Source organism: Colletotrichum karsti, assembly GCF_011947395.1.
Source record: "Colletotrichum karsti strain CkLH20 chromosome Unknown Scaffold1, whole genome shotgun sequence".
NCBI lineage: Eukaryota > Fungi > Ascomycota > Sordariomycetes > Glomerellales > Glomerellaceae > Colletotrichum > Colletotrichum karsti.
In genome coordinates, this window is record NW_024065901.1 from 2,033,572 (window position 1) to 2,051,742 (window position 18,171).

General features: G+C 55.8%; 3 protein-coding genes across 3 annotated transcripts; all 3 read right to left on the reverse strand.

Moving 5' to 3' along the window:
• Positions 1 to 1,123, reverse strand: CkaCkLH20_00466 (oxidoreductase nad-binding rossmann fold protein; the record flags this gene model as incomplete). The annotated part of the gene is made up of 2 exons (XM_038883186.1): positions 1 to 990; positions 1,064 to 1,123. The coding sequence occupies 2 exons, from the start codon at positions 1,121 to 1,123 to the stop codon at positions 1 to 3; spliced, it is 1,050 nt and encodes a 349-aa protein (XP_038751891.1).
• Positions 1,124 to 2,219: 1,096 nt separating this feature from the next.
• Positions 2,220 to 3,773, reverse strand: CkaCkLH20_00467 (MATE efflux family protein; the record flags this gene model as incomplete). The annotated part of the gene is made up of 2 exons (XM_038883187.1): positions 2,220 to 3,139; positions 3,194 to 3,773. 2 exons carry the CDS (start codon positions 3,771 to 3,773, stop codon positions 2,220 to 2,222), a joined length of 1,500 nt encoding a protein of 499 aa, XP_038751892.1.
• Positions 3,774 to 8,590: 4,817 nt separating this feature from the next.
• Positions 8,591 to 15,744, reverse strand: CkaCkLH20_00468 (uncharacterized protein; the record flags this gene model as incomplete). Its single annotated transcript, XM_038883188.1, has 7 exons — positions 8,591 to 9,740; positions 10,051 to 10,507; positions 10,572 to 10,970; positions 11,213 to 11,286; positions 13,723 to 14,940; positions 15,006 to 15,570; positions 15,678 to 15,744. The coding sequence occupies 7 exons, from the start codon at positions 15,742 to 15,744 to the stop codon at positions 8,591 to 8,593; spliced, it is 3,930 nt and encodes a 1,309-aa protein (XP_038751893.1).
• Positions 15,745 to 18,171: the final 2,427 nt, after the last annotated feature.

The following is an 18,171-nucleotide window of genomic DNA, read 5'->3' on the forward strand; positions in this document are numbered from 1 at the left end:
TTACTGCTGCAACTCCAACTTGAGACGGGCTCCATCCTGTTCACCACTCTTGAATATCTTCTCCAGGAACTCCAGATCTGCCAGCGCCTCCTCCGGCGACTGGAGCGGGTTCGGCTTGCCCGAGACCAGGGCTTCGGCCCATGCCTTGACCTCCTCCTTGACACCATTCGTCTCCTCAAACGACGTTGTACGTGCCTCGCCATCCAAGGGTGTGACAATAACGTCGCGGCTCGACACGGTGACGCTGCCCTTCTCGCATGCTACCTGGAAGTCAAAGGCGCTCAAAGATGAGCCGACGGAGACGGCGAAGGAGCCCGAGGCACCCGACTTGGTCTTGACGACGGCGTTGATGGTGTCGATGGGTGGTAGGTGCTCTCGGGTCAAGTCTGAGAAGGCCGACACCGAGTCCGGGGCGGCGTCGCGCCCGAGGAGTAAGCGCAGGGCGGCGGCGAAGTGGACGCCGCCGTCGAGGAGGAAACCGCCCTGATACTCGGGCTTCTTGCGCCATGCCGTCTCAATGTACTTACCGCCCAGCTTGACGAAGAAGAAGACCCTGACGTTGAAGCCGATGACCTTGCCCAGCTTCTGCACCTCGTCCCGGGCTGTGGTGTAGCGCGGCTGGAAACGGTAGTTCTCGGCGACGGCGAAGGTTACGCCCTTGTCCGCAGACACCTTCTTGTAGTACTCGATGAGCTTCTGGGCGCGGGCGACGTCGGCGGCGACGGGCTTCTCTGCCAGAACATGCTTTCCGGCGGCGAGCGCCTGCTCGATATACTCGGGCTGGTTGGGAATAGGTAACGCCAGGATGAGGGCCTGGATATCGTCGCGGGCAAGGAGGTCCTTGAAGGACTTACCGGCGCCCGAGTCGTCCGAGTACAGATCAGGGGCGGCTCCGGACTTGGTAACGCGGCTTGCCGTGTCCTCGGCTGATTTGCGGGAGCGTGAGTAGATAGCCTTCAGCGTTAGTTGGTCGGCTGCCTCGACCGCAGGCTGGTTATCACGTCAGTCAGAAGGGTTGTTGACACGCGCGGCCTACATATGAGACATAGATAGGCTTGCATACCAAATGCTGCTCCTTGGCAAAAATACCGCCGCCAACGATAGCTACTCCAATGGGGGCCATGGTGTTAGAGTTTCGGGATGCGCTCGACGATTGAAGATAAATGAAGGAGGGTGTTCGTGTTTCCGGAGTGGCTGGAAGCTGGTGATGTACTTCTAGCAAGCTTGGCAAGGGATGAAATGAAGTGCTTCGAGCTGTAAGGGAGAGAAAGGGTTACGTTCTTTGCCGTGTGGTTCTTGACGCCTTTTAATGCCGTAGATGCAGAAGCAGTGCACTCGCCTCGTTGAAGAGATGTTGTACCTCGACTGAGTCCATCTGCAGTAGCTAGGCCATATTTCATGCCATCATCGTCACTCTCCTCCAATACCCGAGCAGCATAACGGTGGTAGTGGGGTTGATGGCGGGGTTCAGCACTCAGTGACACAACTGCCCCGCCTGAGCTCACAATACCTATGGTGGATGAGGCGATACTAACACTTTTATATGGGTGACACCGGCGATAAATGTTAAGAACCTCACCACTTTTCAAGCTTGCCTAACCATTCTCGGAAGGTTTAACAGTTGGAAGCTGAGGACTCTTGGCCCTGTCGTTCCTGTCTGTCTCTCGACATGAATTCATCTGTTCATTTTTGCTTGACCTTATTATGGAAAGCTTCCAGGTTCTATAAGGGCTGGCATTGTCGGTAATCAGTTCTTTTATTTCCTCCAGGACTGATTTGAACTCGGAGGAAACAATCTACGGATTATTTTAGAGGTGACAAATGAAGTGCAATCAATATTGGCTGGTTTATCTGGTGAAGGAAAAACAATAATCAACGCTACCAGAGTATCAGAGTATCTATCAAGGTGTTAAATCAGGTCTATGGTTCTCTCTTTCGCTTGCCGAAGGCCAAAACATCGTTCTACACCAATAAATATGGAAGGAGCATACCGACCAACACCAGCACTTGCTGCTTCTATCTGGGACGCGCCTCACCAATCAACCAGAACCTGGCACATCTGCCTACTCCATTGGTCAACCACCTCATGCGCCTCGCCTTATTGCCCAACAAGCAAACCTCTTTTCGACAACACAAACGAGCCAGCCAAAAATAACACAAAACATGTGATCCGTCGACTCTGCGGCTTTAAAACCCAGGTTGGCCAACTACGTTATCCGTCAGACGTCGCCGGCAGGTGCGTCTTGCTGACCGTCGCTACTATCATCCAGCCGATCCAGAGCTCGCTGGCACTCTCTGTCCCATTTACTCAATCCAACAATGACCCATTCGAGCGCGCCCACAAGATACAGCGCAACGCATTGTCCAATCCAAAGACCGGCGAGTCCCCAGCCGTTGAAGGCGAGGTAGATCCCGGCCGGCAGCGCCCCGCCGTAGTAGCTGACGAGGTTCACCACGGCTCCAACCCACTGACGACCCATTCCGCGGAGCGCACCACCACAAGAACCGTTGAGTCCGTCGGCAATCTGGAAGAGAGCCACGAACGGCATCACTTCGCCCACGAGCCGAACCACTCGCTCGTCGTCGTTGAAGATGCGCCCGAACACGTCCTTGGTCGCCATGAGCACAATGAGCACCAGCGTGCCTAGGATCACAGACAGCATGGCCGCTGCGTGCGCAGCTCTCGCCGCGTCCCGCGGTTTCTGCGCCCCCAGCAGGTTTCCAAGCCTTGCCGACGCCGCCACCCCAAGGCCGAACGGGATCGTGTTGATGATTTGATCTGCTGTCATGATCACCGACTGCGCCGCCAGCGGGATCGTACCGAGTCTTCCGGCGGCGAGAGCTACGATTTCAAACGCCCACCATTCCGTACCGACGTGGACGACGCCCAGAATCGCCAGCTTGGCAAATGGCCCAAGGTTTCTGAGTGCCTTGCGCAGGTCCAATCCACCCCAGCACTCTTTGCCACGTACAAAGACGGCGTACGCCACAAGCAGCAAGAACGAAACCCAGTACGAGATGCCGGTGGCGAGCGGAGCACCATACAGACCAAGGCCGAACGTGTGGATGAAGAGGTAGTTGAGCCCGGCGTTCATCGGAGACGTGATGCATAGCACATACGTACCTGGGCGGTAAATTTCTACCCCGAGACGTTAGTGGCTGCGAAATGTTACCCATGGGAGGTCAAACTCACGCTGCGCCTGCAAGTACTTCTTCATGGCCTCAAACCAGACATACCCCAACCCGCCCGGGATCAGGCACCGCAGAAATGTCGAACTCTGCACGCAAATGAATTCCTCTTGCCCAAGAGCGCGAAACACTGGCTCGGAGAACCACCACAACACAGCCACTACGGCGTAAAACGCCGACAAGACGATAATGCCTCTTTGCAGCAATACGCCCAAGTCATGCTTGTTTGACGAACCGGTGAAACTGCTCGATGCGAGTGTGTCGAGCGCCGTTGTTCCGCCCAACGCGATCAGCCACGCAGTCGCCATGGCGAACATGTAACTGAACGCCGCCGTGGCGAGCGCTTCGGGGCTCAGTCTCCCGACGATGAGCACACTGATGGTCTGCAAGCTGTTCTGCAGCGTGTAAGCCAAAATGACCGGGACGGCGGCCTTGGCCAGCAGCAAGATTTCGGCCACCCATTGCCGAATTTGGGAGGGTTCATCGGAGGCGGAGCCCGGGGATTTCGGCAGCAAGGCCGTATTCTCGGACGGGGGCGGCGCCTGGGTTGACGCCAACGTGTCGGACGACGAGGAGTCCAGCATTTTCGTTACGTGATCGACACCAATTATCGTTTTCCTATGTGTCGAGGATTCGAGACCAACGAGCAACTAGAGGACGTGTCTTTCCAAAGAGAGGTCAAGCCGGCCGAGACCACGAGTCAAGAGAGATGTCGCACGAAACGGATGAGACAGACCGAGGCTTGCCATGCATTCAAGCACTGACGTGTTGCTGGTTGAAATATGTCCAAGAGACTTTTCGAGGAATGGGAGGGAGCGAAGGTTCAGACGGTCAAATATGCACATGGAGAAACAGCGAGAAAAGGGCGCCAGCAGTGTACACGGCATTTTTCAAAACTCCATCTCGAGGGCCCCTCCCTCCATCTCATGCTCGTCTCGAATCTAGAAAGACTCGAGATAGCTGACAAGAGCCAATTGGCACATGCAACGCAGCAAACCTGACCGCTCAATGGCCAACAATTGACTTTTCTTCGCCTCTGACGAGGCATGCCCGGCTCATTCTGCGCCGGGAGATCCCCTCAATTGACGGCCCAAGATTGGACAGCGATAAGTCTGCATTTCGGCCGACACGTTTTTATTTCCACGCTTGCGAGGGTCTACACGCACGAAAAAAGACGATGGACAACGGATCGCTGGCTCTGAGTGGCCGCTTCATGTGGCGCACGGCAAACGGCCCATCCGAACTGACGCAATACGTGAGGTCTGATACCTCGAAGGGGTAGGCGGTCGACATCCTGCGCAGTCGTTGCGTTTCTTTGCCCTCCTCCGGACTCGACTGTTTTTTTTTATTGCAATGCGGCGGCATCAAAGATTAAGAGGAAGAGTTGCGTCAGAGAGCCGCAACGCCCCGGAAATGCCAATCTTGGATCTATGGGGGTTTCGGCAGCGCTAGACCAAGACAAGGAGACAACAGACAATCGGTGCAGAATTCTTATCTCGCCCGACGTTTTCTTTATCGTTTTCCGTTGGTCAGGAGCAGCAGCGCCGCCAAACCAACCCACCTGCCACCGAGCACCATCAGTGGCCGCCGCGGCCAAGGCGTCGGTGACCCTGCGGTGAACGGCCGACACCGGCCGGTCTCGGATCCAGGCCGCCGGCCGAGTTGAGAGGGGACAAGCCAAAGTAAAAGATGAGACGAGAGGGGGCGTTGTCATATCGACCAGTCGCATTGCTTTGAATGCCAATATGTACCATTCTGCAATAACTCAGAAGAGCCATGTACTCACAATACAGCAGAGACTTGCTCGGGTCCAGGCGCTCAAGTACCGGCTCCACTATGAGCTCATCTGAAGATGATCACCGAGAAATAGACAGGACACAAAATCCAAGACAGAGAAACAAACCGTCAACTTGCATCGGTGCGAGAGTGGTCATGGAACGAATGGAACAACGCCAGAAGCTCCTCTAGAAGAACCTTAGCCAAGCGAAGGCAAAGAGGAGGTGATAGTCGCGGGATCAAAGCGCCCTTACGACCAGGGTCGAGGCAAGTCGAATGAATGGCCAGCAGACAGACGGAAGCTTACACTCAGCCAGACACCACTTGAACATTCCGCAGTATGGCCATGGATCCCCGTGTGTCGCGATGTCGGATTGTCAGGAGGCGAACAAGAGTTGCTATGTATTAAAGACGAAGTTTCGTCTGCGGCGAAACTTCTCGAAAAGAGCCTGATTGGTTCTAGCAGCAGGCAGGTGACATCCAACACATGTCCAACGTCTGCTGGCGACCAATGGGCGCGAACGACACGACTAAAGAAAGGCAATGCCATGTGCACTTCCTGAGTCGAGCTGGCATATCGAGATGCTAGGGAACAACGGCTCAGTCCCAACGCGGCACGAGGCGAGTTGAGTTGAGTTCAACTCTGTTCTTCTTTTTGACTTGCGGCAAGACGACGCGCGATTTCATCACAACTGGGGCTGCTCGAGTCGGGTTCGAATGCAAGCTCACTCGGGAGGGGTCGTTGTTGGCGAGAAGCGTACAGCGTACAGAGTACGGAGTACACACTTTTGCATGGCATGCATGGCATCGTCATACAGATCTCAAGTCGTCAAGTTTCTACCTTATTGCGCGCCAACGAAGAAGCTGCAGGGCGGAAGCCAAAGTCTAAGGCGTACCAAACCCTTGTCCCGCCCGTAGACGACCGCCCGCTACCAGTGAGCGACAGAATGGATGCCATTCTCATCGTCCATCAACTGCGCGCGCACGGTTGCGACAAGAGGAGGTTTCCCTGCCCGCTACGCAAGGTACAAACCAAAAAGCAGAGCAAAGTATGTCTTGACATGTGCGTTGGGAGGTGGCAGCCTCTCCTCAGCGTGTGGTGGCTTTCATCGTTGATTGGGAAAGGAATTCGTTCGAAACATGCTGTGGAACGTGGCTCTAAACTCTATTGCGTCGTCTGGGGATCCTCGCAGGTCCCGTACCTGGGACCGGGCTTCGACGAACACCAACCACTCCGTTGTATCTCGACGATGTACCGGGCAAAATGGCTCCTTGTATGGGACATCCACGCACCTTGATAGAGTGCAGAAGGACCCCTACCATCATCTTATGTAGGTGCTGCGGAACCGCATTTCCCTGGTTGTATGGAGCTTTCCGTACCCTCCCTACACACATCACACCAAGCTCACGGCAAGACAGTTCCATATCGCCCATCTGCATCTACTCAATTATGCGGCCTCATACTCTATCTACCAAATTTTACCCACCACCCATTCCGGAAGCGCGATCCCGTCGGATCTCACGTATGGGATGGGGGTTCCTCCTCGTAAGGTTTACCAGCGGACGTTCGGGATCGACGCCGCCAACACTTTAAAGTCTCAAGCCTTTTTGACACGAAGCTTTCAACCTGCTGCGGGCGGTAGATGGGAAGAGGCAAGCCAACGACCGGACCGGTGGAATCTCCGCAAGTTACCGTAAGATGGACGTCACCTCGGGGAGTAGCGGCCGGCCGGAAGAGGAGAACGTGTGTGACCCGGAACGAAGACGCTACGGGTGCGCGAGACAGGCATCGTGCGGGCGGATGGGGGTATGGCGCCTCCACTTGTGACCGTTCCGACAAGAGAGGATCCGCACAGCCAGGCAAGAGATGGAGACGATTCTCTTTGGCTGTGCGTCTCTCTCTGGAGCAGCCGTTGCGCCGCGTCCGTCTCAGCCGTACCCGTACCGTTCGACCGTTGTCTGCTGCATCCACCGACTGGCACCACACCAGCCAAAGCCGGAACCGGATGACAAGCTCCTTTCTTACTCCGCCTCTGACTCTCACCGGGGGAGCGGTTACGCCAGAAGAAACGGCGTCAAACGGTTTAGGGTTCTTCAGTGCAGCTTCTGGCACAACCACGTGGCTCCCGCAGGCGGCGAACGGACGACGCCCGCTCTCGTTGAGTGCTCGGAGAAGAGCAGAAAAAGAAGAAGAAGGGCAAAAACAAGGCTCGCCCGTTTCACGGGGCCCCGAACCTCGTCCATCCCGGCCGTGGGCGAGTTACATGTTGCCGTCAAAAACGTGGACAGCGTCGGATCGCCTGAACTGTCAGGAGAGAACGTCGTCTCTGCTGGGCGCCTGCTCCTGGGCCCGTCCTCGCTCGCCCGCTGGAACTCTGCTTGAAGAAACGCATGCAGGCCAGGCAGGGGTGGTGAAGAGAGAGAGAGAGACGCAGCAGCAGGAGAGGGAAGGGAGGAGGGTGGGAAGCCTGAAGAACAGCGAAGGGGGAGGGGGGTCCAGCTTGAATTGTCACCCACTCTTTAGAGTTCAGAGCCGCAGCAACACAACAGACCATCCTCTCCCCCGGTTCTTCACACATTTCTTCCCTGCCCCTTCTCCTTTCCCACCCCCTTACGCTGGCGTTTCCCTCCAACCACCCTGTCTTTCTCTCACACACACACACACTCATTCTCTGTCGTCGTTTTCCCGTCTCTTTCGCATTCACAGACACACACACTTCACCTGCCACCCCTTCGCCGAGCCCGTGGAAGGTGCAAGCGCTTCCCCAGGAGTAATTTCGGAAGTCGGATCGTGGGGATGGTCGATGGGGTGAAATGACGACGTTATGGGCAAGGTAGCCTTCTGCTCCGACGCAACGCCGCCATCGTGATTCCTAGAAACGAAGAGGACACAGGCCCTTGTACCCTGCCCTCTGCTTCTGCCCTCTGCCCTACCCTGCTCTTCTGTTCTTTTCGTCTCTCATGTCACTCTTTATGCAGTAATTATTTCCCCCTAGCTGCATTGCCTAGTTGCCCCTGGCCCCTGGACAAACCGCGAGCTTTGCCGGCGGCAAAGACCTGATCTGTACAGAGTTGTAGGTATTCGATTCTTCAATACCTCGTGGCGGCAAAGGTCGTATCGCAACACCACGCACACACACCTGGGATTCCCAGAAACAGACATCCCGAACGGGCTGCAGAGTCGCTGCAGACAATATCTCACAAAAGACAGGGCCCTAATAACTCTGGAGAAACGTCATGCTGTAGGCGGTAACCCGCTCGTGAGAGGTGGAATGCTGTTCCACTCTGGCGAAAATCTCTTCTGTGTCTCGTTGTCGCTTTGATTTTTTTTTTTTTTTTGAGCTGCGTGTACTGTACTTGCCATGTCGCGGCAGTGGGCTGTTTCCTTTCAGCGATATCCATGGTTCGTAACCAGACACGAGGGTTCGCCCAGAGAGATGTCGCTACTACACGGGGCATGTATCGTCGTTGAAGGGAACTGAGAGGAAGGGAGGAGGGGTCGGGTTGGTGTTGGCCACATCACGCCGTAGGCATTCACCGCTCTTCGCTCGCGCGCTCCCGGAGCGCCACCACCCGGTGCCGTCATCGTCGTCGTTGTCGTCTTCGTCGCGCGTCTGTCACTCCCCTATCCTTCTTGTCCTCCGTCATCACCATCATCTTCCTCTTCCACGTCTTGATCCTTGAGCCAACGCTGCAGCGTCATGCCGGCCTTCGCGGCGCCCATCAGGACGGCCCAGTTGCCGACCCCGAGCGAGTTGGTGCCGACCATGAGCATGTTCTTGACAAATCGCCCATGCGGCGTCGCGAGCGAGGCCGGCGCGATGGCCAGCATGATCCAGTGGAATATGCCCACCGCCCCGTTCCACGTCGACATGGGTACGCGCCACGTCGTCGCCCATATCTGCAGGAAGTCCGCCTGCGTGCATGCCGCGCTCAGAGGGGTCCGGGTTGCGATGGCCCGGCTGTAGACAATGGCCGTCGCTCGGATCACATGATACATGTAGTCCGGATGCTGACCCTGTTGCTGCTGTTGATGATGAAGTTGATGTTGAGGCGCTACGGTAGCGACTACTCCTGTCGGTCTAGAGCCCGTCGGGGAATCGCTAGCGTCGGGCGCGGATGACGATTCCGGCGTTGTGGTGGAGTCGGACCCCGGCCCCGGCGGCGAGCGACCCGGGCCCCCGGAGCCAGGTCCGGCTGTGCCTATGCTCGATATGCTTCCGCTCCGCGTCGTAGACCCTTCGTCTGCACCAGCGGCGACGTAATAATTGCTCCCCGGTGAATTCCCCCTCGTCGAGACGCCCGGCGATGAGTGTCGGTGCCCTGGTATCGTGGGGTGTAGACTTGAGATGTGTTCGCATAGGTATTTCGCCGTGAGTTGTACCTTCCGTGAAGCCGCCGCCTTCGTCCGTCCCGCCCTCGTACTCGGTTCGTCAGCCGGATCGATCGTTTCGGTCATAGTCGTCGTGGAAGCCGCCTCCACCGCCTTGAACAGAAATCTCACATTGTCGAGTACGGACGCCGTTGCCGGGTGGATACCGAGAGCCTGCGAGCACTCCGTAAAACTCGGCAAAGCCCCGACAGACGGCAGGCTGTGGACGAAGGGCGCGAAGTGTGACATGCGGAGGGGCACGTCTTTTATAGGGTCGTTGAAGGCGTAATCCTCGCCAGCAAGCCAAGCCGTCGCCGCCGGGCCTGGGCCGCCTTCGCCGGGTTCCCGGGGCTGCAGCATCAGTGGATTGCTCTCGTGCGCGAGGGCTATGGAGACATCGTGACTACGAATGAGTCAGTCGGGAGAGTCCAAGACAAACGAAAAAAAGTCCGCCGGCATATCGTGAGTAAGAAGAGACCCATTTACGAGTCAAGGAAAGCGGAAAGAGAGGGTCAAACGGACGAGCGGATAACGGAGACGAGTAACGAGCGAGCGAGCGAGCGAGCCGGCGAGGGAAGAGGGAAAACAGAAAAAAAGCAAAATATAGAGACGAAATGAAAACAAATTGAAACTGAGGGAAACCCTGGGGAGGGGCAGAATAGCCCCCAAATGTTCGCCACGAGAGAGAGAGTCATGAAATCCTGAAAACGTACCATATGGCGTTTTTTGCCAAGATACCGTTCATCCCGAGCTCGTCGAAGCCGCCGCGCAGCCTGATCATGTCCCGCAAGCCTCTGAGATGGCGCTGGACATCTTCGATCTCGCCCCAATACCACTCGGCCCCGGTGAGCTGGATCACGCTCGCGATGGCGGGGTCGCTTGTGCCGTCGGTGCTGCTGCCTGCTGCGGCGGTGCGGTTCTGGCCGGAGCTGATGCGTTGGTTGAGCATGTGGATGGCGCGGCCCTTTGTGGCCATCCAGGCCGTCCGAGGGAGGTGGCCGGTCTCGTGCAGATAGCTGGCCGAGGCGTACATGATGGTCTGTACGACGAGAGGGTCTTGCAAACAGAAAGGGGCGTAGTGCTTCACGTAGGGGTTACTCGGATCCGGGTCGCCTGTGAGGGAGCCCTTGAAGCGGGATAGGATGGTAAAGTCTTCAGCGCCGTTGTTAGCTGAGTCGATTTTGGTCATATCAAACGGACAGCAGTGAGCTGAACGAACTTGGATACAACTTACATATCCTGAGGAGCTTCTTGTTGAGCGGCGTCTGGGTCACTGGCAAGTGGCTGAACTGATCCTCCATGTTTCCTATCGGCCGTTGAAGTCTCACCTGCGCTGACGTAGCCCAGTATACAGGTATGATCTCGTCCTCTGGTGTCCATTCATCTTTCTGATGGTCGTTATCGGCTCCCAGGATCAGGTTGGGGAACGCGCGGCGATATGTGAGGACTTGTTGAGAGGCGTCGGATGGATTCATGTCGAGCTTGCATCGAGAATCACCCAACGTCAGTTTGAGTATTGCCGGTGCCACTGTGAGCATGTGGCTGCCATCGAGCTGTTCCGCCCCTGGCCATGATGAGCTGCCCGGTGAGGAGCCAGTCGCCGCTGGGTCCGAGTCGGAGCCGCTGAAGGACCCTGCGAAGCCAGTCCTTGGCCAACGCACGCTGGGGTGAACCGGCGTTCCGGAATGCGGCGGTGCTGGACCGATGGGATTGTTTGTCCCAGGCAGGTCGCGAGCCGAGCCTCGTCCACCAGCTCTGTTTGGAGTCGGAAAGGAAGATGTTCCAGGTATACGGCTGGGAGGGCGGTCGAGCGACGTCAGACGGCAAGCCCGAGATAATAACAAATACAACAGAAGGTAGGAACGCAACACTTACTTTCCCACGCGGTACTCGCATACTGGCTGAGGGAATCGACGTTGGCAGTTGCCGCATGGCTGTTGCTGATCGCACTGGCCAGGTTGTCAGTCGTACGATTCTTCCGACATATCCAGAGGTTCACACATGATGCCGGGGACAAACAGTCTTATCCTGCGACGCGGACGCTGGAAGAAGGTGCCCGTCCAATGGAGGAGAGCAGCTCAAGTGGTGCTACATGCCTTCTGCTTCCGCCGTCTACACTCTCCACAAGACGTCGTCGTCCTCTCGGCCCGCATGTTGCGAGGCGGCTTCTGATGCTGATGCTGATGCTGATGCTGCAGCCCTTCGGACATGATCTGAATGCGGCGATTCTCCGATGACCACGGAGCGTCCTTTCCTGCTCCACCTTGGGGGACGGCATCCATGACGTTTGAGTCCGCGTAAGGCTGACTTATAAGGATGCTCAAGGGGGTTCAGGAGCCAGCTCCGTGCTTGAAAGGCGTCTGCTTGGTCGCCAGAGTGAGAAAAGGAGGCTTGGATGCAAGTCGTCGGATTTTGACACGTTTGGTTTAGCGTCGTATTTGCCGGGCTGAGAAAGCCACAAGTGGCATCTTCCGGGGGTATGGTTTGGTCGATCTGCATTAGCTTGGCTCGCTAGTGTCAGATTGTCTGAATGAACTGATGCCAGGTCCTCGAGACGTATAAGATCCAGTCGCGTCGTCGACGTCTTCTGCGGTGTATGAAACTGCCTTTTGGACGCATTCGGATCAAGTTTTGCCTCACCAACAAATGCAATGGAATGATTGAAAAATGAAGTTTTGTGCGTCTGACACTCGGCTCACCGGCCCTCAAAACACTTGTTTCTCTCCTACAGTAAGATCCAGCCATAGGAAGCAAATGTCCACTTGGCCAAGCTGATCAGCCTCCTCTCAGGCAACCGCGCCGTCAGCCCGACCTGACCACAAAGCATTGTCAGTCATTGCGCCTTGAAGCTCACCGCTCTAACGCCGTTATATGGATAATTCCGCTTTGAGGCAGCTTAGAGCGCTCATCCTCAATTGCTCGTTCGTTCACCAAGAACTCTATCGGATCTAACCAGTCAAACTCTCGATCTGGCGTCGTGCCACGTAATCTCGATGTACCAATCAAGTCTCAAACAGTCCGAACAAGCGATCTTTCCGTGGCTGACCCTCGGTGAATGCCGTCCAGGACTGCAACGTCTGGGACTGGTGATTAGTGAACTAACGCTTGTCGTTCGTTGAGTGACAATCTCTCGAATTCCAACTCGTCAACTTGACCCTTAGAAGTGGATGCCCTACGTAAGGAATGCGGATATCAGACTATTGTGACTCAGACCAGCTCATCGGCAGATGCTCCCTGGTTTCAAAGAAACCCCAGGAAAAGGAAACACAAAAATGAACAGCGATAGAAAGACTTGGCAGTCGTCCGACATCGCGGCTCAAAGTCAGACATTGATCGACATCTCCAGCGACCAGCAGGCCAAGGCCGTTCCTCCATGGAGGATGCGCTGAGGTTACCAACGCAGGCGCCATTTCCTGTGGATTTCGTCAGCCCTTGCCCATGGCGCACGAATAAGAGAAGAGAAGGAAGCGAGATGGAGCGCATAAACGGCAAGGCGACGGAATTCACTCCGGTCAGCATTGTCTCGACTTTGCTAGCCGGGAATTGCAGTGCCTGTGCCCGGTCCTATGGCGGTCTACGGCGGCCGTATGTTGTCGACCCTCAAGCGCGAGCAATTCAAAGCTTAGCCAAGAATGGAAAATGCTTTTGAAACAAGGCCATGCTTTCGAGGCTCGCCTATTTCCTTTGTGAGGGAATGTTAGATGGCGCTACGGGCGAGACGCTAGAGTATGCCATGATGTGCAGCTGAATGTCTCGGGGACCAAATCGATGCCAAAAGGGGAACTTTGCGTGGTGTTCACAGGACCTGGCGTGAGCTAGGACAAACGGAAAATGCTGACGGCCAAAAAGTCCGAGGTGCAATATATATATGAGCATACAAAACATGGCAGCCGGAAATATCGTGGACGTGAAGAGACTTTCGGGACATTGGGGGATATTCGATTTAAGCTCTTGACCGGTTTGCGACCAGCGAGACACACACCGCCGTGACGTAGTGCCCCACTGTGCACCCGAAAATTCGGTACTTGCCACCGGCCGGAAAGCGGGTATGCGGGAGTCCTTCGGACGATGAAGTCACACACCAGGGGGGAACGTCAGGTTGGAGGTGGAAAAGAGGCATTATCTCATTAAGGTCACCAGCTTTTGTGCCACCACTCGGCACCGGAGCTAGTCACGTAGACTAAGAATGGTATCTTCACTGCAAATCCCAGATCCTGATATCAACCTCCAAAGAAACGCCTGTTACTAAGTCGCTGCCCCAACCAAAAAAAAAGCGACGCGACTTGGAGACAATATTGTGCCATTTTTCATGGTTTTTTCTTTTCCGAATCAACAGTGCTTTTCCATAAGGGTTCGTGTGACGAAACTGTTGTCATAATGATTACCTTCCGCGGTAGTCCGGCTTCCTTGCCATGTTGACCGGTGGGGGCTCGTCGTCGACGGGGTAGGGTAGCGGGCTGTTGCCGATCGGACGACGAGCTCCACCCATTTGATGCTCCGGAAGGGGTGTCTTGGGAGGTAGCGGCGGAGGGATTCTTGGTAGTTGTGACTGTTGCAGATGGCCATTTGGCGGCGGGCTTTGCCATCTAGGATGCTCGTCTGGACTCATGATGGCAATCTTGTCCGCACCGGCTGCGTATTTGTACTGGGCAGGCGTGGGCGCCGTGACCACGAGACGGTCAACTTCGTCCTCATCAGCGGAGTGTACACTTGGCGGAGGCCGTTGGCTAACGGGCGGTGTTCCCATCTTTGGTGCCATCGGCGAGTGGAATCTCTCGCCAGAGCTCCTGGGCGAGGGACTCATAGGTGAAGGGACGTGCAGGTTTTCCATGCCGGATTCATATGACTGTCGACTGGGCGGTGTGTTGTGCGGTGGCCAAGAAGACGGTATTTCGGCTGGCAGCTCGATGGCAAACGGTTCGCTGGCCTCCGAGTTTGACTTGACAAGTTCGGGAACATCCGGCAAACGGGCAAACCGAATGTTTGCCTTGTGAATCTTGGCCATCTTTGCCGATGCGCCCTGGACCATCTTCTGCTCGACTTCCCGCCTGAGATATTGCCGCGTGCCGGTGCTGATGTCGGCTAGACGGTGCCATTCGTTCATACCAAACTCGCCGACTCCAACCTCCACGTTCAGGCGATAATAGTTGTCGACGCTAACGTTCCTCTTCGAGAGGTATTCCTTCGTCATCCGCTCGTGGATCGCCTCGCAGCCCTCGATTTTTGAGATGAGCTTTCGGCGAGCCTCAGCGAATTCTCCCATGAAGCCTTCGTACCAGACATGCTGGTTGGCGTCGCTGCCCTTGGGCCTTCTGCCGGTTCCAACGCTGACGAAAACACCAACCTCCCGGCCTGGCCACTCGTTCAATACCGCCTCGTCCAAGGCCTCGGGAGCCGGGTTGAAAGTGCCTGCGCCGTCGTCGTGGAAAACAGATTGTCCGATTTGAATCGGTTTGAATGCGAGGCCAATGGCGCATGTTGCCCGACCAGCCTGCCAGATTTTGCAGTCAAATTCTGGAGGGGGTTCCCTCCTAGAGTCGTAGGATCGCAAGATTGCGGCGGGGCTGCCCCTGCGAGAGCCTTTGTACATTGCCAAGACAGCCCTGCACGTGTGTCAGTCGAGGATATTCCAGCTCTTTGCATATTTTCAGCGTTTTCTTTCACTTACGTTTTGGTTCTGTTCTCTCGAGCATCGTACAGTCTGGCGTTCGGGTTGCCGTATCGCGAGTTGAAGGCCGGCCGCGCCATTTGAGCCTGCGGGCTGCGTGCACTGAAGCTGACAGTACTGGCGTTGCTAGTATGCCTGCGAGGGCCCGAGGATGCGGAGTAAGCGCCCGAATTAAGGGGGCTGATCATGTCGCTCTCGGTGCCATCATTGCCCTCTTTGTCGTAGACAGTGTGTTCTCTGACAGCCTCCCTGATGGCCTCCTCGAGTTTGGAGGCCTTGAACAGCGTTGAACGGTAGGGAATTCCGGCAATAGTCTTGTCGGTTTCAAAGACCATACGTGTAAGTCGCACGTACAGCTGCTTGCAAGTCTCCAAATCCAGGCGCAGTCGGCCGAGCATCAGGGCGATGAGGCCTCCAGTTCCGGTTCCGACAATGAGGTCGAAATGATCGCATGGTTTGGGGATTTCGTTTCGGTGAGGTGCTCTTCCTTCTATCTCGACATAGGTACGGTGCATGAGTTCTTGGATAATAATGAGCATCGAGTAGCCGCGGACTCCTCCGCCATCTGTCGCAAAACATGTTAGTCATTTCCTCCGATTGTTTTGTAGCTGTCGCAAGCTACTCTCTCGACCATGTGCGGTGAAAAAGGGTTGGACTGCAAGCCTGACTTACCTAGCGATAAGATGCGGAGAGGAGGGCCTTTGGTGGTGTCCCTCCTCTTGACCCCATTGAGGTCCATGACTTGCGCGGGTTCTCGTGAGTAGGCCAGCTTGATTGCGATCGGCGGGGTATTTTGTAGCTGTGCGAATTCGGTGTTGGGCTCGCGGAAGCTCGTTTCGCGGTCGCAAAGTGACTCTTCGCAGTGGCGGATGGTTTTTCGAAAGAGAAAATGTGTTCAGGCCGGAGGAAGAAAACTAGCAGGTGCAAGCGTGTAAGTAATGGTACGGCAGCGGGAGGAGGGTAGGTAAGGCAAGGTAAGGGTTGCGGCAGGCGGCAAGGCAGGCTAATCACGAGTGGAGGGTGACGCAAGGAAACAGTTTGCGCCCTGGACAGAGGTAGAGAGATGTACCCTGTGCCTGTCCACCCTCGACTGGAGCCTCTTGGCCCTGTCACCTTGCCCACCTGGCGAGAGACTCACTTTTTGGGGGGACTTTTCCGTGTCACTCAGGGTCTGTGAGTGCTGAGCATGTGGTTGTGTGTGTAGCGGTGGCTGGCTTCGATGGTGGCGTAGATGCTATTGCTCTTTGTTCTGGCGGGAAACAAAACGGCGGCGGGAGACGCAAATGTCAAATGACAGCGACGACAATGACAGCAAATGGCGATGGGCGACGAGTGGTTGTGACGCCACAGCAGCAGCGGTACTAATTTAGAAGTGACCCGGGGTCGTTTAAGCGACGACAAGAGTGCGCGAATGACAGGCCGTCCGTTGCACCAGAGCCGGCGTCTTGGCTCCCTCTTTTGGTGTTTTTGGAGCGAGCGGGTGGGATGCGGAGGCGGGAGTTGATTCCAACACGGTGAGGATCTTCAGGTCGTTCCTCCACTATCGTTGAAGGAGCTCGGGGATGGCGAAGCGAAGGCGAGAACCGAGTCGACGATCTTTTGTTATTGTGATGATGAGGACTGTTGCGATTTTGTGCGAATTGAGTGCGCTGATGCAGTTTATTATGAGGGTCGGGAGCATCGGATGGGAAATGTTCGTGGACTGCGTAATCGAACTGGTTGCGCCTTCCTTTTCTTTGGAGGGAGGGAGGAAGGAAGGAAGGAAGGAAGGTCCCTCTTCAAACGGATTACTATGTAAGCAACAGGCAGCTGAGCGGCACGTTGGATAATACTTTACATAGGTATTTACTGGAATCACCTCGCCTTTTACATTATACATTACACACTCTTTTCTTCCTCTGCTCAATCTCATAAACCCAATGAAGTCAACGCACGCAGGCACTTCCCTTGCTGCCAGGGCACCTTCCGGGCCGTCCACACGGTCTTCAACGGTCTACCTTGTTTGACGGTCCTCGGCCGCCAGCAATTTTTCAGACCAAACCCCATTTTCAGCTGCATCATCATTCGCAGTCATCCGGCAAGCTTGTAGTATGTCCGCGGTACAAGCAAGGTCAGCTCAGTTTCTTACGCACTCTATCTGCCGTACTTCGCCAAGACGACCTGTTTCTCTCCAGAGGCTTCCCTTCTTCTACACTCGCCGCCTATTCAACAACACACATCCAATCAACGAGTCGTACACCGCAGGCCTCCCGAGCACCAAACACGAAGCTGGGTGGTCGCACAACTCAGCATTCTGCAGGCTCTTATCCAGACGCGAGATCATCCCGCGCTGTCTCTCGCCTTCGGCCCATACAGAGTGCTTGGATGTCAAAAGCGGATATAAGGCATGCTGCAAGGCAGAATGGCGGACGGACGATACTCGACTACGGGCTGTTTGCATGGTACGCTCCGAAGTACAGAAGACGGATATAGCCAGCAGCCTACCGCACGGGAATCTGGCGGTAACTTACCCGAAACTGGACCAGGAGACCAGATGGTGTCGAAGCAGAATGTTTCCCTGCATCCTCGCGAACACAGCGGCGTCTCGCGTTTCCGCCCAATCGCGGCTCGCAAAACCGCTGCCCGCCGATGACAGCTCGCGGAGCCTGCGCCTCAAGGCCTTGTTCCTTGCCGTAGGATCCCGGGGACCTGCACTAGAACGCTCCTGTTCTTTGGGCTACGAATCCACCGAAGCCATCAGTCGCCATGCTCTTATTCATACTGACACTCATAGTACGACCTACGGATACAGGAACTTCTCTTCTTTCAAAGGACTAGGGGTGCTCTTGGGATGCTGCCCCGCACCTCTGTCTCCATCAGCTGGCAGTCGGCTTCTCACTGACGACGAAGCCTGATCCCGTACCCAAACCCAACGCTGCCGTCTGATATACGAGTCCGAGTTGACGTCGTCCACGACGCTATTGTCAAATGCAACAACCCGTGTCCCGAGGCCGAGAAACACTCGGCATGCTCGCCTTAACGCCGGTCCTCATCATCACTCGAGAAACGAAGAACAGGCACAAGACAAACAGGATAAACAGGACATGGATACCCCACTAGATCCTCGGCCGTCGGGGCCCGCGGTGACCTTGGCGTCATGGTCAGTTTCTGACCTCAGCAGCCCAGC